Raw genomic sequence first — 22,397 nt, 5'->3', positions numbered from 1 at the left:
ATTTAACTTGAAATGAGATGGGGCTTCCAGAAGGACTTTTTAAACCTTCCTTATTTAGTTTACTTAAGCCCAGTGAAATGAGCTATGAAAAAATACATAAAAAACATCAGACTTTAAAGAACCAAATCTGTCGAAAGCTTCTGCGAGTAGAAAATTCCTCTATTACACATTTGGCAGAGAAGTGGCTGCATAGACAGATGACATGCCATTAGAGTCCACATAAGTAACCACTAGGGAAAGCACCTGCTGCAGTACAGAAGCTGTTAGAAATGCAAAGATCTGATTGAAAAGCAATTTATATTGCAAGCAAATGCATAATAGAAGACACACTACTCATCGTAGATCTTTCCACAGAGGAAAGCGACACAGAATAGAAAGTAGTTAATCCTAAGGAAATAATTAAAGAAGATTAAGAGGAAATGATTTTTGAAAATATTCAACGCTGATCCAAAACATAACTGATTCAGGTTAATGAAAAGATGGTTCATCCTCTCAGCCACAGTCTTGCAACCCTGAAAAATTCTTTCAGTAAAGAAATAGAATACTGAGTCTAATTCAGCAATGAGATCACTGAGTTTCAGTTGCTGTACCTGCCTATTGTGAAGGAAAATGAGCATGTGCGAGGAAGTTCGGGTTTCATATCAGAATAAATGATTTTAGTGTTCTTCTGTCCAAGGTCTCCCTGTTCCTAAAAGCAGTGGGAACAGAGAGAGCAAAAATTCTTGTTTTCTTTCTATGCCAGCAAAATGATCGATGTTGAAGAAAGCCTCCACTTTCTGCCCTGTTTCCTTGCACTGATCTGATCTTGCTCCCATAGACATTAACAATGAGAGTCCTATCAGAGCTGGCAGGAAACTGAGTCAGACCTTGCAGTTACATTCACTGAAGTGAGACTGTGATGATGAAAAGAGGTAAGGTTTCCTGGTTTCTGCAGCTCAACTCACAGGCTGGATCATAAGGCAACACCAAAGCTGGAAAAGGGCAGTGGAAAGACTTACAAGTTGAGCTGCTTCTCCCTCCTGGTAGGAGAGAAGAAACAGAAACCTTGTAAAGGACCACCACCACAAAAAAATGTTCTGATCTTCTGGAGTGTGCTTGGTTCCCACTGCTCTTAGGAACAGGGAGATCTGGGACAGAATGAATGAAATGAGGAAAATCAGAAGTTTTGTGTGCAAGCATCTTCATTTTTCTGGCCTCCCAAATGTGCCTGTCACGTGTTCACGTAATTTAGAAGCACAGTCTCATAGTCAGCATTTTACTTGCTCTGAATGAGTCCCCATGGTGAAACCCATGCAGTCTATCACAGTGAGGCTCTGAGGCAGCAGGACCTCTCAGGGATATGTGATGCCCTCTGCAGCCTGGGGACCTACACCAGCAGGACCGTACTTCACAAATGCATGCTGGCATTGGTACCTCTGTTGTTGCTAAGGGAAAAGTCCAGCACCTTTCCAGGCACTGCCTGCAGGAGAGGATCCACCAAGGCCTTTGGTAATTGCCAGGTTTTTCCTTCCCATGCCCAATGCACAGCTCGTAACAGTAATTCAGTAGTCTTTGGTAAAGTCCCGAATCAGAACAGAGTTGCCAAATATGTGAGTGAGGGCTCTTTCCCTCTGAGTGCTCTGCAGACAGAAACAAGAAAAACGGTTCCAAAATGGTAACAGCAAGAATCCAACAGCAATCTGCAAGTCAGATAGGAACACAAAGAGCATTTCATCTCCTTTGTGATTAGGATTGAGCTTGACACGTGGAAAGCAACCAGACCACACAGACAAAGGAACACTGGAAATAATAATCTTTAAAGAAGCACATCTGAAAAATATAACTCTTCCAATGTTTAAATTTGTCTAGCAAGCCCAGATGCCAAATGCATTTCAGGAATAGCTCAGCAGTGACTGAGTACAACATTTAATTAAGTGATTATATAATCATCCCTCTGTTTTATGAAGCAATAATTCAGCTCCCAAGTGGATAAGCAATGAGGCCAAAGGCCGGGCAGTTTATCACAATGAGGGAATCTGTTTACTGTGGAGGAAAACAGGGGGACGATGATGTTATTGTTAAAATACTGGTTTAATTAATGTAAAATTAATAAGTCTTTTTTTTTTTTTCCTTTTAATTTTGTAATAGTGCCTAGCTCGTCGAAAAATGGCGCTTCTGCCATTTTCCATGTGGAAGTGGTGGTTATTTATGGCCACACGGAACGTGCAGGAAGTTAATGATGTCACGCAGTCAATTTATTGGGAACAAAATTGCTAGAGTCATTTTATCAAGGAATGATATAGTTCTCTTCGTGGAATATAAGTAGACAAGAGACTCCACTTATACTGTAAAATAGAGATCAGACAAGGTAACTTCATTGCGGGAAAGCTTTTCACTGGATTATTAATAATAATTCCACTAAACCAGAGGCTCTAGACCCATTGAGCTGTGACTTCACGTAATGCACAATATATCATTAGGGAGATATGGGCAGCAGTTGGTGAAATTACATACAGTACCAACAGCATGTACAAAGTTGTACAGGCAGGCAACTTGCTCAGAAGAGTAATGCTTGTGTAAACAGGGTGCTACAGTGATAGGGAATGAGTTGCTCTAAATTATGTGTCTGGGTTTTGTTTACAGTTCTCTTCAGGTATTTTATTACAAATTTCAGTAAAACCCCAAGTAGGTAAGGGAATAAGTGTAGAGGGTATTCTTGAAAGTGCTTGAGAGTACAGTAGAGGGGAGAATGATTTACTGCAATATGAAGAATCAGAAAACAACAGGGATAGCAAAAACAGAAAAGAGCCAGCAAAGACAAAGGAGAATGAATTCAAGAAAATCAACTGGATATGAGGACAAGGAAAAAGGGAAAGAAATGCAGTGACCAATGTTGATTAATATATACAGATGGCAGTCCTCAGAGCTGAGTGAGTAATGAGTTTAGGAGGGTGAGAAACTTCCTTTTCACTGTTGCTATTGCAGTTGCACAGTCAGGAAGCCCATGTGCAGACTCAGCATTTTTGAGAGGCACTCAAGAAGATGTCCACCTGCTTTAAAATATGTGGATGAAAAGAAAGACAGAAAAAAAGACAGAAGGAGGGGGAGGAGGGGGAGAGAGACAAAGGAAGAAGGGAAGAAAGGAAGCAAGGAAGGAGGAAAGCAAGGAAAGCAAGGAAGGAAGCAAAGAGGGAAGAAAGGAAGCAAGGAAGGAAGGAAGAAAGGAAGCAAGGAAGGAAGGAAGGAAGGAAGGAAGGAAGGAAGGAAGGAAGGAAGGAAGGAAGGAAGGAAGGAAGGAAGGAAGAAAGGAAGGAAGGAAGGAAGAAAGGAAGGAAGAGTCTGTGCATTGAATTTAGCCTATTGCAATAAATCCTCCTTTTACTATGGCACTGAGGTATTAGGGACTGTATTACATGCTGGGTTCCCAAGATGGACTGTTCAATAGACTGCACACCATGTAATCATTGATTTGATGCCTTGAAAGAGAGCTTATAGGGAAAGCTGCTGGGAGAAATAGCACTGATACAGACTGAGACTGATTACTAAAATGGGGAGGAAAACTATTAGGTTGCAATCATTTTATAGGAAAGTGTTCTTAAGTGAGGGAAAAGGAGTTTATGTTCCATGTAGAAGAATCCCTGCAGAACAGTTTCAGCTTATTAGTACTAAATTGACCACAGCAAATGAGCACTACAATTGTCAATGACCTGGCATTTTATAAGTGCACTGGGGCTCAGTTTTAAACTATTTTACACATATAAAGAAAGTGAGATGGAAGATGAAAGGAAGGAAATCTACCCAATAATCTCAGCTTCAAAGACTTCTGCTGAACAGTGCTCTCGAGGGTGCACACATAACTACACTGAGATTTGCTTTTCTTCTGGAGTTTGACCACTGGCACTGAAACACGAGGCTTGAAGAGAACAGTGATAGCCCACAGCAAGGAAATTGTTAGGGCAATGCACAAGTAGCTAAATGGCATAGAATTTAACTCTTTTGAAAGAGAGGAATTGCTGAAGGTATTTCAGAGTGGAAAAGAAATGCCACTCATTGATGTGGAGGAATGACCTGGTGAAGCACACAGGTCCTTTTCCAGCCTTGTGTCACAGAATGGCCTGGGATTTTTTTGTGGTGTGTCCTAGTGAATTCCCACACAGTGCGGCTTTCTACTCTGCACCCTGGGACTACAAGACAAGCACGTGGGCATCTCAGCCAGACCTTTGAGATAGGGAACTCATAGATTACATCACTCCAGATTTTGAAGTCATATCACAACAGAATAACCTTCTTGAAAGTTTTTGCCTCTAGTGAGTGCTCTATCAGTCTCTGCAATGCAAGTACAGTGAATCCACTGGGTAAATCATCAGGAATGAGGATGCTACAGCCCCTAGTCAAAACAGAAATCTTCACATCAACATGTATGAACTTGTCCCTTCCTGTCTATCTGTGTTGCCATATCTATACCCATCCTTAGTCAGAAAAGCTGGACAGCAGGCTTCTTCATCAGGTTAGCAGGCAATTAGAGTATGCTCTTGTGACCCAGGAAATCTGAAGAGGCTGAGTAGAAGAGTTATCATGTTGGACAAAAGGGCCTTAAATTCTTAGATCGTTAAATCATATGGTTTTTCATGTATCTCTGGTTCTAGCAAACACTAAAATGGCCATAATGACAGCAACAGTAGGTCCCAGGGTACAGCTGGACTGTGTGGCATAAGTTTGGTGCCCAGTTTTAAACAATGCAGAGAGTAGAGCCAGAGAGAACAGCCATGTTACAATCTAGATGAAAGAGAGGGTGTTGTATTTTTCATGTGATGCACTGCAGCATTTGCTGGCGAAGCTTTCTGGGTTGTACCAATAATGACAGCACAATCTCCTTTATCAAAGGCCCGTTGCCAATGTTGATTAAGCTCTGTACTCAGGGAATCTAGATCTGAAGTCTTGACATTCATAGGATTTCAGATGGCAGTATGGCAATCAAATGGCCAAAGTGGAATTGGTTGGAGGCCATGGGCAACATGGAACAACAGGTTCTTATGCCAGTTTCCATGTGCTGATAAATACCAACTTGCCAACCAGATTATTCATCAACAAGCAAAGCTGCTGATGTACCAACACTAGATACTGAAGAACACCAGAGACTTTGATGTTCTGCTTTTGAGTTTATTACACTTCAGCACTTTCCTTCTGAAAAGTTCTAAAAAGCTGTTAATTTTTCACTCAGATTTTAAAATGCACTGAGCTTCCCAGAGACGATGTCTAACAATGTTAACGATGGCTGGTTTCAGAACTCCCAGTAGGATTTGTATGCAATTAATGTTCTCCTCCTCTGAACAGAAACCTAGAGGTTTGCAAAACACACCATATGTTTGTCAGTTTGCCAATGAATCAAGATGTTTTTGCAGCCTTCTGAGTTTCAATAATTAATGGTAATGTCTAAAACCTAAATCACAGTTCAGGGGCTCAGAAGAGAACTTTTGCCACATCCAGTGTTGTTCAGCATCATCAGAGTGAGATGTCTGGGGCGAGAAATTAAACAATTGCACTAACCCCCCATTTTTCCCTTCACAGCCTGATCTCCTATTCCCATTGCCCTTTCCAAGCTATCTGGCTATTCCCTGCAACAGGTTTACTTGCTTTGCAGAGTAATGCTATTATTACCCTTGGTGTAAGCTTTGGTCTCAGATAACTGAATGATCAATACTCCAGTGTAAGCTGCCTAGGTTGACTTGGTCTTAGTGACTAAATGATGTCTCACTGTTTACAGGTAGAAAATATACTTTATTCTCATCAAGTGGCTTATTATTTTCTTTAGCAGACCATTACCAACCAATTAATACAAGAAGATTAAGCAAATAAAATAAATCAGTTAGGTCTTAAAATTGTGCTCATAACCAGGTTGGCTAATTTTTATAAGCCACGTTATTTCGATTATTATTTTAAAATACAACTGCTTGAAAGTCTGATCCAGAAGAGTATGCTTAATACCTCATATACTTATTGCCTTCACTGTTGGATAATTCTTCTGAGACTTCCTCTGCTTCCACACTTGTGCATAAGCTCTCCTGCTTTAGCTGAGACTTTACGAGCAGGATTCTTTTCTTTGAGGTGATGATTTTCCTTTTTGCTAGCCTACTAAAATTCTTTCCTTTTTTTATGGATTCCCTGCTGAACTGACCTAGTTCAGTCTTTTTCCCCAGACAGATCTAAATTTGCAGCTCAAGATGGCCGATAAAGTAGCAGGAAATTCCTTAACTACCTACAATGTGCTAGACTGCTTCTCCTCCTTTTCCCCTCCAAAGAAGAACTACTGCAGGAAGTGCTCTAATAATAATGATGTCACCAGCCCTTCTGCTTCAGAATTATAAACATCTCTTGAAATGGGGTATTTTTTAATTCAGCTAATCTCATTCTCATTTTAATATTATAAAACGGCCAATTTGTACAATGAATGAATTTAATTTATACTTAGCCTGTCATGTAGGTTAGCAGTTCCTGTGATCAGCATATTTTTAATAATGCTGTTGATTTTTCTCAAGTGCACTGCAATAACACTGGTGTTGTAACCAATGTGAGACCATGTGTTTTAGGACTGTATATCTTTTTAGCTTTAATTATGCTTTGCAACACCACCCATTCACAGAACACAGAGTACATTAAAAGCATTCAAAATAATTCCTTTAAGAGTCAAGCAGTTGTTTCTCTGTGACTGAGGTGATATACTGGTGCCATTTGGGCCCCTACAGTATCACAAAATTACAGAATTACCATTCTTTCCATTTTGGGGATAAAATTTCCTCCAAATAGCACACAGCACGATATACAGAACAGCACAGACTGGATGTGCCAAGAGGATTTCGGGACAGCAGGATTCAAACCCTATTAAAAGAACTGCAGCACAGTACAATGTGGTCACAGGCATTACATGGTGCAGTGTCTCTTTCCTTGTAAAGATGACACTATCAGCAGCAGCAATAATTGTTTCTGGCTAAAGAGACATCTCTGAATATCTCTGAGATTCCTACTTGAATGACTACTTATTTGCAGATGGTTTTTTTACTATATTGATGTCGCAACACTAATTGAGTGCCAAATATGGCCTGCAACAATACAGTTTACTGCAGTTTGAAACTGGAGGCAGAAATCCTAGCACAGATTACATCTAAACCCTACCAACCCTCTATGGAAGACAATATTATTGAGTTACAACCTTGGCTGCAGCAAATACGAACATTTGCTTTAAAGATTCACTGCCTATAAAAGTATCCGGTCCTTTTCCACATGATCATTTTAACATAATTTTAACCCAAACTCTTACTTTTTTTTGACAAACTAGTTCTCGGCTCTATGAAATGATTAATGAAAAACATCTTCCTTTCCTTGAGAAAAAGGTGGATTTTACCCTCCAAAAATTACTCCAGGAATGAAAATCTTTCATTCATCCAAAAAAACCTGTGAGCAATCTTCCTATCCTGTCAGCCATTTTACCAGGAAATGCTTGCACAGCGTCTCCTGGGCACTGCAGGATGAATATCCCTCAACCCCAGTTCCCACACCCCATTAGAAAGCACTTGTCTTCTTGTTCCCTTTCCCTCGAGGTGACACCTCCTTGCATATCTGCAATACATTGGGTCCACCAGGCATAAGACCAGGACTTGCTAGGTAGGCAGCATGCCAGCCCACAGGGAAGAGCAGGAGCATAGAGAAATGGCACTAAAAATTCACAGAAAAGAGCTGGGCAGAAAAAAAACTGACAGAACAATTTTTCATTGAAAATGGCCCTTTCAGCAAAAGGGATGGTGATTTTCACTCACCTTGCAGGGGCTCCAGCAGAGCACCGTCTGCTTTCTTGCTGTTTCTCTCTCTCCATTTTCTCTGCGAAGCTTAGCAGTCATCAAAATCACTGACTGAAAAAAACTTCATGTTTCCCAGACAGGGACTGTGAGCTCGAAAACCCTCATGGCCACAGATCCTGCACTAGGATTCACTGAGGTGCGAGGGCAAAACAGGGTCCTGCAGCAGGAACTACTGGGAAGAAATGATTTGTGGGTATCAGAGCTTGAACTTAACATCCCCAGTGATGCTTCCTTATGAAAGCCTTCAAGTGAGACATTTTGATGTCTTTATAATTGTTTCATTTAAAAATATATATATATCCCTTCTAAATGGAATTTCTGAAGTTTTGGGGTTTTGTTTTTGTTTCTTTTATTTGTTTATTTATTGACTAAATTTTCCAGAGAATGGACAGTCTAAATTTAGTCTGGATGCAAGCAGCAAAGTACCTCTCAAAATATGTTTCCATTTTTAAACCTAACCTACATTTATAGTGTCAAATTCTCTAATCCTGTCAAAATCAAAACTAAAATTTTCTATGGGAAGCGAGAGGAAAAGTATACCCAAACTGGAGGCCAAGAAAGCTTCTGTTGTTGTACATCTGCCATCGTGACTTTCAGATCATCCTTGTATTGTCTCCTACACATGAGAATCAACTATAGGAAAAAAGGAATAAGTAGACAATACCCACACTGGGACATTTCCCTGCCACCACAACCACTTCAATGTCTACTGTTAGCTTGGACCTAGGTCTGGTTCACACCTGCTTCTAGTTAGGAAAGAAATGCAGTGAGAAAAGAAGTGAACTGCAGAAATAGCTTTGAAATACTTTGTTTTGACCTGCTTATTACTGAACAAGGAATAGGTTGGTTGGTCCACAGGTTTCACCATCTCACATACTCTGAATTTTGCAAACAAGACCCCACCAGCACATTTCCATTGTGTGTTTGCCAGGGTTTAAGAGTTGTTGGGGCTCCCAAATTCAACAGTATGTCTTAAGAGTTCGAACAGGGCAGAGTCATTGTGGCTGTGAGGAATAACTGAGAGGATTACACATACATCTCATAACCACAGCCACCATCCAATGAAGATAGAAAAATGGGCAAAGGCTGACAGTCTTTGACACTGTCAGACACTAAGTGGAATAGAAAACTTGTTCTTCACATCTGAAAGGGGAGAACCATAAAACAAATGCCCCCACTCTGCAAAATGCCCCTGCAGGGGTTCCCTGGACAAGGAGAAGGAAGAAGAGAAGGAGAAGGAGGAGGAGAAGAACAAAGAGGAGGAGACCTTCCACAGCATCCTCCATCAGGGATGACTGCTGTCATAGCAACAGCAGCTATGTGGGAGAGGAGCAGCTGTGGGCAGATGATTATTTTTACTTTTTTTTTTTTTTTTTGCAGAGCTGCTCCCAACACAGTAATGCCTGCCTGGGTTAAAAGTCCTAGAGCTCCTTGGGTCAAAGGCAGCTCTCAGAAGGACACCTCTGATCCTGCCTGGGATCTCCCAGATGTTCAGTGTGCAAGTCAAAGCCAAGGTCTTTCTGTCTGCTCTCATAAGCACCTGCAGAAGGTGAGTTATCTCACCTACAGATAAAGAGACGATTTGTGCTCTGGAACTGCAAGTCATTAACACTGTATAGGATAAATTGCTCCCCAAGGGCCCGTCTCTCTCTGGGCAACAGAAAGCTGCTACTCAACTAAATTAAAGTGTAGCATTCAAAGCTTAATGTTAGATGAAGTGACTCTCATCTGCAGAGTAATGTTGCCCGCAGACCTATTGAGCCTCATTCATCTCATGTAATTTACTCGCATTTCTTACTCCCTGCAGCTGGGCTGATGGCTTGTGTTTTCAGGGCTGTGCTACAGCCTTTCCTCTGCTCCGAGACCTTGTGCCAGACACAGCTGAAGATGGCTCTGCCTCCTTGTTGCAAGATGCCAAGAGAGAAATATAATGTGTTTCTCCCATACAGAAATTATCAGAGCAATGCAATTAGCAATTGTACCTATAGGGCACATTTAGAACTCCCGTTATTATGTGATTGCCCAGAGAGTCCATCGAAACTCAAACAACCCATTTCAGTACATTTATCAATTATCATGCAAGGATGGGTAAGAAACAATTTGCTGCTTAAAATCAGCAAATGAAATCAAGGCAACTTTCAACTTTATAAGTATTATTTGATTTTTCCCTTACTCCAGACAAACTCCCGCCCCACAAAACAGAAGTCACAAGTGATTTATACACGTTCTACTGAAAGCCACCAAGGGCACTAAATTAAATCTGTGGTGCTCTCTCTTGCTTACCCACACACATAAAAGACCTAGAAGCCTGTGCAAGACTTCCTATTGGCATGAGGTTGCTAGCCAGCCTAAAAGCTATTAGCACTGGTTAGAGAGCTGCAGAATGATTTAGCAGAATTTTAAATGACTGCCGCAGCACGCTGCTTTGTGCTGGAGACTGGAGCAGCTCTTGGAAATGTATTTGGAAAAAACTTGTGAATTTGAAGTTGTTTGACAGATGCCATTGTGCTTGACTGATCATGTGTAATGCAAGTTTTGTTCATTTTAACCCTTCCTTTCGGGTTTCTCTGCTAGCAGTTGCTGTGCAAATGTTTTCAGAAAGATCACTAACATTAAAGAGCAATTCCAGTTACAAGTGATGGCTGTACAGCATGTATATTGCATTGACTTGCAGTCTGGCTATACCAAAAGTATGCATTACTGAAAGCCTGTTATAAAGAGACCAAGAAACCATGTAATCCCTCTGGACCTTCAGCACTACCTTTTCCAATATGTACAAGGCAAGCGTCTAACAGCGCTTATATTTTATTCAAACAGATGGTTTTTAAATGATCTTTATCATCAGCCCACTGGAAAGATGAACTCCAGTCTGCCCAAACTAGGGTCACATTTGGATCTTGAACCTTGAAACTCCTGTTTCTCTCTGTGAAGATCAAGCATTGTAAGAATATGAGGTTCACAGGGTAAGGGTGTGAGTAAAGGGACAGACGGTCATCTTTTAGATGTGTTTCACAGAATAAAAGGCCATTTTTAACCTGAAGCAGCCATTTGTATCTTCCTCTGAGCTTCTTAAGAATCATCTGGTCAAATTTGAATCTGGGAATATACTAAGGGAAAGATTTTACTTTCACAGAGAAGACTTATCTTTTGCCCGGAGGAATATAGGCAGAGGAAAAGGAGAAGGTAGGTGAAAGAAAGCTCATATGCTATAGAAAGATTTTTTCCCTTCTCATGTGTTATGTGAGAAGATTTAGAACACTATATATTTAGCTTAGACTTTTCTTGTTTGGATTTAGGTCCAAACAAATGGCCAGGATTTGAAAACATATTATCTATTCATCAAGAAATGCAGCAGCTCAGTCACAGAGAGGTGAATGCAGGCATTTCAGGAAGGGCAATTGGCTTTCCTGAACAATTCTGCCAGCCAGTGACATCTTATGCCACAAAACAAAAGCCTTCACAACGGTAGAAGTGAGGTGGTTCCTAAGACAGGAACAGATGTTTCTGTAGATTTCCAGTCTAGTTATTCTATGAAACATTTGTTTTTGTATTATCTTAACTCCCATCAGATCATGCCACTGTCCAATGCTGAGGTCCATTTCATGGTTCTCTGTGGTCTTTCTGATGCCAGCCCATCTCAGACTGCCTCCTGCTCTTCTCTCGAGTTGAGGCACCTCTGCCTCATCTCCCTACTTTCTCTTTTTCTTGAAGCTGGCCTCTCCTGCATCTGATGTAGCTGAGATGACCAAACACTGGCAGATGAATGATTTTGGTAGGTTCCACTGTGGGAGGAGTGAGCAGACCTGTTTCTCGAAACATATTTTTATCCACCTTTATATCTAGCCTACAGAACCTGGATTTGCAGACAGTTTATCCCTTTTTCAGCACAAAAAGCAATGTGAGCTAATGATCAGAACAAATGAGCTCTGGGAGCAGATTCCTTGTAAAGGCAACCTCAGAGGAATGCCTGAGGTGTAAACACATCATTAGTAATTTCTTGCTTAAAGTCATATAAAAGGCACTGTGACCTGGAACCACTGACCACTGCGTTTGACTGAAAGACTTCCAAGGGACCAGACTTAAAAAACAAGTATGAGAATATGTCGTTTCTAGTAAGTAAGTCCCTGAGCTCCAAGAGGCAAAGGATTTTGTGACAAGGAGAAGCTGAAGAGTACTACAGCAAGTAGTGATGCTATCTGAAGCTTCCTTGTTTGGTAGAATTGCCTTTCACAGAGAACAGGGCTTCTCCTTACCTGTTTACACACCAAGAGTAGTCAGCCTCCTCTTCAGGGCCTCTTCTCAAGACCAAAACCAAGTACCCACTTTTTCCTTCAAATGCAAAAGTTCTGGTATTGCAGAACCTGTCAATCATTCAAACTCAAATGCCCCCATAAATTTTTTGCATGATTTTCCTCTCAGTTTACTTGGGCCCAGTGCCCCAAGTCCCCACCTTGAATGAGAGCAGTCAGGGCTTGGGAACTGGAAGAGGATGCAAACATCCCTGTCGCACACCCACGTCCCACAGTGAGCAGCGTGCCAGCTCCCCAGGGACCTTTCACAGCCCATGTTGTGTCACAGTGCTGGCTTGGCTCCAATATCACATTTTCTGGCTTGCCAAGTTGTTTCATTTGTCTCCTTGTTATTCTTTCCTTCGTTTCCTGACACCATGTCACAAGGCTTTTTGCCTCAGAGCCAAAGGCAACTGCAAAGACCCTTCTGATCCCATGGCAGTGGAAATGTAATAACCATCCAAGGGATCCATCTGACATTAGTCTCAAGACTTGCTGAAGCACACAAATACAATTTGGAAGGAGCTGATGTGGATAGAGCTCCACATCTTTTGTACTGCATGCAGCACAGAGAATTTCCTTTTTCATTCCTGTGGTTGTTGGCATATGCCAGCTTTAGGTGGGCCTGATCCAACAGTCAAAAAGTGGGAGAAAAGCCCTCCAAAAATATTTTCAAGATGTAAGTATCAAATCCCTGTAATTAAGTTGCTGGCAGTAAGAACTAGTGCAAGATTAGGGTTACAGCATATTAAAGGAGAGAACATATTCTTTTGTGTCTTTGCTATGGCCTACGAATGGGCTTCTGTTTGTACTTAACATTTTCTGGGTTAGCTTTCTGCAAGTGTGAGTGGAGACAGAAAATCCAGATCCAGGGTCCTAGGCCCAGTGCACAGATGGGCTGCTCAGGAAATGAGCACAGACACATAATACAAAACATTTGGAGGAAAAAAAAAACAAAAAGCAGAAAAAAAAAAAAAAAACACTTGCAAGAATTAAACATCTCCAAGTTCAAACAAAGTCCAGAATTGATAATTATTTACAGAGAGGCATTCTGTAGAAATATCTTATGTATGTGTAGGGTGATCTGAAAGTAATGCCTCCTATTTATTTCCATGAAAACTGTGACAGATACAAAGAGCACAATAATACTAGTCAATACAGCAAATTCTCAGCTACAAGACACTATTTTTCAGCATAGTCACCACCATTAACTGCGCATTTTTGACAGTGGTCAACAAGAACTTGCATGCCATGCTCATAAATATCTGCATGGCCAACAGAACATGGCTTGACTTTCTCATCACTGTTGCCACTGCTGAAATGCACCACCACCGCCTCACTGTGCTCACATCCACTGTTTGGCCTCCACAAACATTCAGCAAGTGTCAGTGAACGTCAGTGGGTGCCATTTTTTCCACAAGGAGGAATTAAATTCCATTCCTTTGCTTCATACGCATGTCCATGTCAGATGCCATTCTGTCAGACTACCCCTTTGCTGCAACAACATGTAATGGAATATTGGTGGGAAGGTTCAACCTCTATGCCATACAAACAACATTCACCTCTGACCTCGTGGGCCAACATAATGAAATTGGAGGCATTACTTTTGAAGCAGTCCTTGTACATTTATGCAAGACTCTAAAAAACTCCAGGAATGTGCTGACTATATATGGATGGGTGTAGATTTGCGCATCTTTTGACTGGAGACCAAATTCTGAGAAGATCAGTTATGTCTATGAAAACCAACAGTACCATTTTGATGTGTGTTTTCTTAGCATCAAACCACACCTGCATGGACAGTGTATGCAGTTCCCCATGCAATGAAAGCTCAAGAGGCAAAATCTCGAAACTGTTAAGGAAGGAAAAGCAAAGCCAGAGCAGCTTATTTACTTTCAAAAGGTTAAGTCAAACATTCAAACTTAGATCTAGTCTGTCACCGATGAGTATCATCAGCTTCTTTTTCCTGCTTGTTAATATTGCATGAAACTGCTTGTCTTGCTGGCTCCTCTGTTTTTTCCAGACACAGCCAGATACTGGCCAGCTCCAGCACAAGCACATACATTAGAAGGGAGGAAAGATAGATTACAAAAACCTCACTCCCTCAGCAAGAGGAAATTTAGATTAGATTTTAGGAGGAAATTGATTACTCAAAGAGCAGTGAGGCACTGGCACAGGATGCCCAGAAAAGTTGTGCTGCCCCATCCATGGGGCTGTTCAAGGCCAAGTTGGATGGGGCCCTGGGCAGTCTGACCTGGTGGGTGGCAGCCAGAAGCTTCTTCTCACAGAAGCCTCCTCCTAAAAATCTCTTTCCTCCTATTCACAGCCTATTGCAAATATGAAGGGCCTTTTTTATGTTGTTGTTGTTTGGTTGGTTGTTTTTTGTTTGTTTGTGGTTTTTCTTTTATTTTGTTCCCAAAACAGTACGGGCTAGAAGAGTTTTACCTAAAAGATCATTATTATGGACAATATTGACAGGAACAGATGTGAGGGAGGATTGACAAAAAAAGCCATGCACTTAATGCAAGAAATATTTATATTCTTTCCCATGAAATCTCCCTGACACTCTGCAGGCAATACCCGCTCACCACAAATTCTGTGCATGCAGAATAGAGAAAGGCTTTGGAGGGATCATTGGAGAATCACACAGCCATAGTAACTGCTCTCAACCTTTGTCTCACATACTCGAAGTGGGGCTGAATGGTATCTGAAAAACTGCTGCTTCTGCTTCTGCTGCCAGCTTCATTAGCTAAACCAAAATTTCCCTTGGAAAGATGAAAAAAAAGAAAAAAAAAAAAAGAAATGGAAAGAAATGCCATTTGCCAACACTGTCATTCTCTGCTGCCCAGTAAATAAACATAACATCTATTTGTCACCATAGAAACATCTTCCATGGTCCAAAGTATGCATAGGAGACATATTTGAGAAACCCAGAAGTCTGAGGAAATGAGCAAGTATACAAAACAGCACTTCATGTTGTGTGCCTCCTGCAAGTGTTAGCACTTTGATTCCTTTTTTCTCTAAGGTACAAACATATTTATTTTAGAAAGGGCAGCATGTATCTTAGAGACAAAGCTGAAACATTTGCCTAATGTGCTGCTTCTGCTGTGCCCAGCGCCACTGCCCTCCCCAGTGCCAGCAAGGGATTTGTAAATAACTGCTTTATTTGTACATCTAAAAGGCACCTGTTTCTCCAGAGACACCACATTTCTTCTTCTCATCTTGCGCACTAGTTAAAAAGGCATTGCCATGAGCAACATAAGCGAAGTATCAATTTACATCAGCAAAGCCCTTCTTCTGCCCACCACTGTGTAGGCAGCCACCTGGAGATAGGACAAACACATCCCTCCTGTTCCTGGGGACTGATGCTACCAATAAAGATCAAGTGCACTGCCAGCTGGCACTGTGCTATGCTCCTCATAGACACATGCCCTTTATTATCATAGCATATAAGATGCTCATGTTCTGGATACCTCCTTCTGCATTCCCTTTGTATCAGCTACAGCACAATTTAGATGAAAATAGTCTATTCTCCTGAAGTCTTTTATCATATAAGTTATGCTAACTTGCAGATGTTGGACAAATAACATGGTGAGTGTAAAAAGGCACTCTTGTTTCTAAGCATAAAAAAAAAGCCACAGGTTTGGGTACAGATTGGTACCTTCCTGGTAGACCATACCCACTCCTATGAGAAAGGAAAACAAGAGAGAAAACATTTATGAGTACTTCCAGATAGAGCTGTATCATCTTATCCTAGCCATGTGCCATGTATTACCTTATGGGAAGCCAGCATCACACCAAGGATCATGCGAAAACTGTAGATGTAAGCAATGCCTTGCATATTTAATTTGGAAGTATTTGTGTTCCCCTGTAAAAGAAAGAGCCTGGCCCTGGGCAATGGCAGCCAACCCACTAGCTGACTGCAAAGAGCTTTTGCATTTCTACCTTGTATGGGGCTGCTGAATCACAGCCTGAACCTTTGATTGATCACCTGAGGCAAGCAATGAGTCAGCCACAGGAGCACAGGTGAAGGCGATTCACCTGTGCTGCAGGAAGGGGTGGAGCCTGGCTCCACCTCTCCTAGACCCATTTAAGAGCTGACTGCCAGTGGGGAAGGATCTCTCTGGAGATCTGCTCCATCAGGAGTTCATCTTGTGAGCCCAGGACAGGGTGAGTGACTTTCTCTCATTTCCTCCAATATGGATTATATTAGCCAAGCTCCTGGATACGCATATGCACGCACACGCAACCTACATTCCATCTCAGAGAGGCACTGGGAGTGTGAGGTTTGAGCTGCTGGGGCTGCACAGGTATGAGCAGGACGCAGCAAATCAGCTTGAAAATAAAAGCAGGAAGCAAAGCAAAGAGGGATCTGAACTTAGAGAGGAAAGGTGTTATGGTGGGATTACTCCATTAAAATGCAGTCGCTGGGCTTCAGAGGAGGAGCAGAAGTTAACAGCTAGAAAAGGAGTGATGTTGAACCTGGCTGCACGGTCTATAAACTTCCTATGGTATGCAGTAGAAAAAGTATCCATTACATTTAGAATTATGCTCTATGTCTGATTCATTTGTGGTTTATGTTTCCAGTCTTACACTTGACTTATTCTGACTTCAAATCTCAAGCAAAGTCAAGAAGTGTATTTAAGTCTAAATCCTAAAGAGGCATATCTCCAAACTCAGTTTTTCTGTCAACACAGTGGGATACAGAAACATGTATCACCTTCTGTCAGCCTCTTTCCTGTTAATGAAGTCTCTCTCTTAAATGCTTTTACCCATTCTTGTGTTTCTTTATGGAAAAAGTGGAGCCTTGCATTCTGCATGCTCAGAAACCATCACCTCAACAGAATGTGCCCCAAACTACTCCGATGCAGATACAAAGGAATGCAGTTTAATCTCAGAACGCTGGTAATGGTCACTGCAAAAGACAGGTTTTGACAAAAAAAAACCCTTCATTTTAAGGATATAAAGACAATTTTCTGCCTTCATAAAGGCATGCTTTTTACACCATTCCACAGAAATACAGATGATCACACATGGCCTCATCTTCAAACTTGAGATTTTCTGTTCAATTTAATTGGTTTATCTGCTTTTTGTCAGATTCTTCCCTTCCCTTTCATCTTCCTTATATCGTACATTCTGTTACTGCATTTCTTTGTCTTCTCACAAAATGCTTTGACTGCTGTCATACTGCTCTTCCTCTCTCTTTAGCAATATAATTTCTTCTTTTTATCTCGAGCAACCTTTGTGTTTTCACCAAACTTCTCCCTTGTCTTGATACTCTGTTCATACCAATGCACAACTGTGTAGCTACCTATTATCTTCAGTAAATAGTCTTGATTTGTTCACTGTGAGAAAATCATTTGTCTATACTGATTTCTCCAGTACCAAGCTTCATCTACTGCTTTTCTTACTGTACCCACTGACACAATTGATAGTACATGGCTTTGTAATATCTCTCTAACAGTTATCAATTACATTTTTCCCCAAACAGCATGAGTAGATAAATGTTCCTCTTCTGACACATTTTTAACATATTTCCCCACATTCCTCTTGTATTTAGGGAAAAGTGCTTAGACCTACATAAGTAATATAATCCCTAGGCATCGGCAAAAGAAAAAATAGAAAATACACAAAGGTGCGTAGCATGGCAAACTTTTGTAGTACTTGTGCTTTAGAGAAAGACCTTTCAACTTGTTAAAAAACCTTACCTCCTACAGGTTGTAGATAAAAAATGGGCAGGCTTTCCATGTAGTTTCTCACTGATGTTGCAGACCTGGAAAGTCAGAGGTGACACTGGTCAGATGTGTGTATGCAGGCTATGCACCAGCAAAAGGCTGGAACAGCCTTTGTTTTCACTGTTTTCACTGTATTCCATTTCTCAGAGTAGTCTTGAACTCTTACTTTCAGAAAGATCAAATTTCATTGATTTAACTTTTTTTTTTAAACCATAGAAGTGTCACATTTTTTCAGCCTGTGATTAGGATGCATTCGTTTACTTATGGAGCCATTTGTTGCCTAAAACCATTTCTTTTACATAATTGCTTCTTCAGAATGTTTGCTTATGTCTATCAGAAAATGTATTTTGGAAGATTAGGTCATTTGTACTTGTGTGAATCTGAGCAATAATTCAAATAAAGCAAGGTTAGTTTAAATGAATAGCATACCTAGCACAGGGATAAACCTATTAAATTAAAATTACTGAACATGAGACTCTGCTGATCATGTACTTACATTGGAACATGTCAAATGAAGATACTTTCTATTTACTAATTTATGTTAGTGCCACAAAGATGAGATGAAATTCCCTCTGAAGTCACAAGCTGTTTAGTATGTATCAAGAGGTCAGATAGGAACTGATCTCCAGCTGGCAGCAAGTTAATGCTACTTCTATCAGGTGTTGTAAATAGCAAATAGTTGAACATTAAAAAAAAAAACAACACCACAGAAGCCTGAGTAACAAACAACGCAGCCAACCACACACACACACCCTGAATCACACAGTGGGTACAATGTGCAGCACAGCACCATAGCACACACCCTATGTTCCAGCAGACTGTAGGTGGAACCATCCTGATCCATCAGACACGTTGTTCGGCCCATGATGCCACAGATGCCTTTGACAGAAGCAGGCCCTCTTGCCTCCTGCTGCTTTTTGCCTCAGTAAAACCCTGCATTACATGTGAGGTAGCAGCAGTTTTAGTGCTGAGAGGTTTCCCCCATAGAGAGGCTGTGTGGTTTTTCCATACTTGGTTCATCAAGAAGGGATAAGTCATAATTTGTAAGCAAAATTGAATTTAAATAAATTTTCTTGATGCATCCTACTTCAAGCATCCCCTAAAATGTATCACTTAAAGCTAGCATTAAGAGAAAATACTATTAAGAGGGCATAAGGTAAACTCATTTAGTTGCTCAGATTGTATAATGCAATGAATTAATATGGTAATGCATCTTCAGAGACCAGAAGTAGATAATAGAGGTGAACAGAGGTTTTCTAGCTTGGCTTCAGTAAGGCAAAAGTAATTTATCATTCTGTTGCTGTTTTGGAGGGAAGCATTTCTCATTTCTTCTGACTCTCCGTCTAAAATTCTTAGTTTCATTTTTAAACAGCTTTCTGAGGTTTTGCTTTTCTTTTTGCTCTAGACAGAACTCCTACCACATTCAGCTACGTAGAGCTTTCCCTGGAGATGCAAACATCAGACACTCTTAGTCTCATCCTTGTGCCTATAATCTTCCAGGGGCTGCACAACTCAGGACTTGCATCCCTTGGGCACTCAGCTCACTTCTCCAGCTGGCATAAGCAGGAAGGAATAAAATAATCCATATTTTCCCCTTGTTTGCTTTGTTGCCAGGGTCAGAGCAAGGCTCCAGTTATGATCACTGCTCTATGAATAATCCCACTCCTTTTCTTTATGGCAAATGCACGTTATGTCTTTATTACTTACACGCATCATCCTGTAAGAGCTTATTTTTAATTAATAGAAAACAAAGCCCTTTTGACCTTATCCACAGGAAATATTGCCTCTTTCATGCTAGCCATAAATTAAGCTAATACAGCCTGCGTGTCCAACATATTTCTCTCAGGTAACATTCACTCAAATATTAAACAGGGGCAGAGAAGGGAAATCCTATTACTAAAGCATAGGCATAAAGATGGGCTTTGTAATTGCTAAAAGGCAGATCAGAGAAAGAGATTCGATTGTGCCACTGCAGCTACCGAAAGCAGAGGAAAGTATCTGATGCAATTGTAACAGGGAAATGTTAGCAATGCAAAATCTAATTGCTGAATGGGAATGTCATCTGATGCTATAGTGAGACAAACATTATCAAAGGAATTCAGTGGAGAAGAAAAACCTTTACAGTGGAGAATAAAAGCTGCTGTACAAATATATACAAATTTACCTTAGTAATTTGTCTAATTAGCCTGTTTTTTCTTTCTTTTAATTCCAAGCAGAGCACTGCAGTAGCAATACAAAATATTTTACACTGCCTTCTGTATGCTCAACACTGGAAAAAGTAGATAGCTCCCTGCAAATGAGCTGTCACAGACTGCTCCTTGTTTGGTGGCAACATCCTTGGTCTACAATGTAGCTACAGGAAGCCTAATCAATTATGCTCCCAAAATGAAATAAGAACTCAGTGGTGCCAGGGGCATAGCTCATAAAATTAATTACAAGGCAAGTTTACATATTGATGTATCAGTTTATGGAGAGACTAATAACTTTTGATGAGACTTTGACAGGATATTACTCACAAGGATTATGAAAACACAAAAATCATTTGCAACTGGTGACTCAGTGGCTTGTGTCCCAGCCATCACAAAAGGGTTGGCCCTTTGTCAAGTGCCAAGGTGCCCAATGATATCTCAGTATCACTATCCTTGCTGAGAGCACAGAGCTGTCCCCTTTGGCCACCCACATTCCCTCATTTAATGCCTCATGTCCTTGCCCATCCCACCTTCAATTTTATGCTGCTTCCTGGGAAAATAACCCAAATTAAAATAGTTTTCTTGAGATTGGGCAACAACTACAATGAAAAACCTAAAGTGCTTTTAGCAACTGCAATTGGACAAGGCTGCAGGGAGGGCCCTGGTGTCCCAGGGAACCCAGATAGGAGTGAGTCTTCACCATCGCCTTGCTCTCAGAGCACTTCCACACACAGATGATGGGAAATAGGATTACCCAGGCACTTGTGTTTGCTCAGCTATAGAGCATAAAAAATGTAAAAGGTGAAGAGTGACAGATGGCAGATCTTGGGAGAAACAAGTAATTTTAACAGTGGAAGCAAACAAAGCAGATCATGGCATGGATTAATGTGGAGCCTTTCATGCAAAGACTGAAAATATGCTGCTCGTCAGCCCACCAAACAGGTAAGATGGCAGATAAAAACCAGTACAACCATTACAGTGCTGGCTGTGCTGAGGCATCAAGAGGATAAGCATCTTGCTGGTACCACAGCCTGCGAGGTGGGCACCAGATAGTGGATTTCACCAGCTCACTGAGTCACCTCCCAATGTGACTGAAGCTGTTTAATAAATTGCCTTTATGAAGCTTCAAGACACTGAGACCCACATAGAATGCCAAATGATAAATGGCTTGCCTCAAAGATGCCATTCATAATCAAATCTTAAATGTAATTCAGCTGAATGGAGTCATTGCTCTTCTATGCACTATTTACAAGCCCCGAGACTGTTCTCTCTTTGAACTGGTACTTTCTCCTGAAAGACAGGCTCTGAGCTATCCTGCACAAGAGCTCAAAAGCAAATTATGCAAAACCACACTTGATTTACTCATCATAGAGTTACAAGAGAAACAAGGCTTGGAAAGCAGGGTGTAGAGCTCCACACGTCTGTTTATGGGCACTCTAACAATTTCTGTAGGCACTGGCCAGTTTCAAGCACAATCCACAGGTAGCAATTTTGGAGATTGCTGTGGTTTTACAAGTATTAAGTGTTGGGAAAATTAAGTTGCTGAGCAGGCACGATGGGAACCTTATTCATGACCCATCCAGAAAAAAAAAACCCACCTTAATTATGAGCCAAGAGCATTTTCCAGAAAAGTTGAAAGTAAAGTTTTAACAGCACCTTAAAGCAAATCCTCTAATTCCCAAGCACAAGCATGTTCTTTAAATTATCATTACAGAGTTCCTTGCTGCTTAAACTGGGCAACAGATTTTCATTTAAATAGAGGTCTCCTCAGAAGTGCAAAGGGGCCTTTGGGGAGGTACAGGGGAGGAAAAATGTAATTTTTCAGGCTCCAAGTGTTCTTTTGTGTTTTATAAACAGTGAGTGACAACCTGGTGATTAATAAGTTACATAAATAATTATAAGCGACATGTAGCTGAATCTAGTCCACATTCCAGACATGGTACATTAAATAAAGAGAATTCTACTCTCCCCCCTAGAAGAAAAATTTATCTGGCAACAGCAGATAAATCAGAAACGATACTGTTAAAGCACATCCAGTTCTTCAGAGAGACAGCTTATGAAAAACAGAAGTTTCTACTGAGCTCACTTTCTCAAGGAAATGTTTTCATTTACTTCAGTCCTACCTTATATTCATTCAGCATTAAAAATAAAAATCTTTCCTTTATTCATCCTCTTTGACTGAGCTTATTATTTACCCAGAAGCATCCCCGTAAAGAAGAGTTTTGTGCTGATTCTCTACACAGCCTCCAGAGCAGGAAGGTAAGTGCTGCTCTGCAGCTCCACAATAGAGCTCACCAGGTGGCCCATCAGATGTGCTTAATTGGTCGTGTTTTACAGCACCATTAAGAAATTCAA

At 40.9% G+C, this 22,397-nt stretch overlaps 2 protein-coding genes across 23 annotated transcripts in view; one reads left to right on the top strand and one right to left on the bottom strand.

Annotated features, from left to right (window-relative positions):
- The window catches only part of LOC146544126 (uncharacterized), a 66,119-nt gene that overhangs the window by 29,347 nt on the left and 14,375 nt on the right, over positions 1–22,397 (bottom strand). For 5 of the 9 annotated variants that reach the window (XR_014883905.1, XR_014883901.1, XR_014883904.1 and 2 more), the window contains one exon: positions 17,827–17,891. The exons of 1 other annotated variant lie outside the window; for it this stretch is intronic. Coding sequence is in view for 2 of the 8 variants with exons in the window: in XM_085226216.1 (XP_085082342.1) it covers positions 12,086–12,161; positions 17,827–17,891 (141 nt within the window). In the remaining 6 variants the exon portion in view is untranslated. Of the gene's footprint in view, positions 1–12,085; positions 12,162–17,826; positions 17,892–22,397 lie in introns of all 9 variants that reach the window. 3 more of the 9 variants (XR_014883903.1, XM_085226216.1, XM_085226217.1) reach the window with 1 other exon arrangement.
- The window catches only part of NPVF (neuropeptide VF precursor), a 48,607-nt gene continuing 42,380 nt past the window's right edge, over positions 16,171–22,397 (top strand). For 9 of the 14 annotated variants that reach the window (XR_014883898.1, XR_014883895.1, XR_014883890.1 and 6 more), the window contains exon 1: positions 16,171–22,301. The gene's annotated coding sequence lies outside the window, so the exon portion shown is untranslated. The remainder of the gene's footprint in view (positions 22,302–22,397) is intronic. The other 5 variants (XR_014883899.1, XR_014883897.1, XR_014883888.1 and 2 more) reach the window with 1 other exon arrangement.

This window comes from Meleagris gallopavo, chromosome 6, assembly GCF_905368555.1.
Source record: "Meleagris gallopavo chromosome 6, MGAL_WU_HG_1.1, whole genome shotgun sequence".
Lineage (NCBI taxonomy): Eukaryota > Metazoa > Chordata > Aves > Galliformes > Phasianidae > Meleagris > Meleagris gallopavo.
The sequence above is the reverse complement of the archived record's forward strand: the minus strand, read 5'-3'. Positions and strand labels throughout refer to the sequence as shown.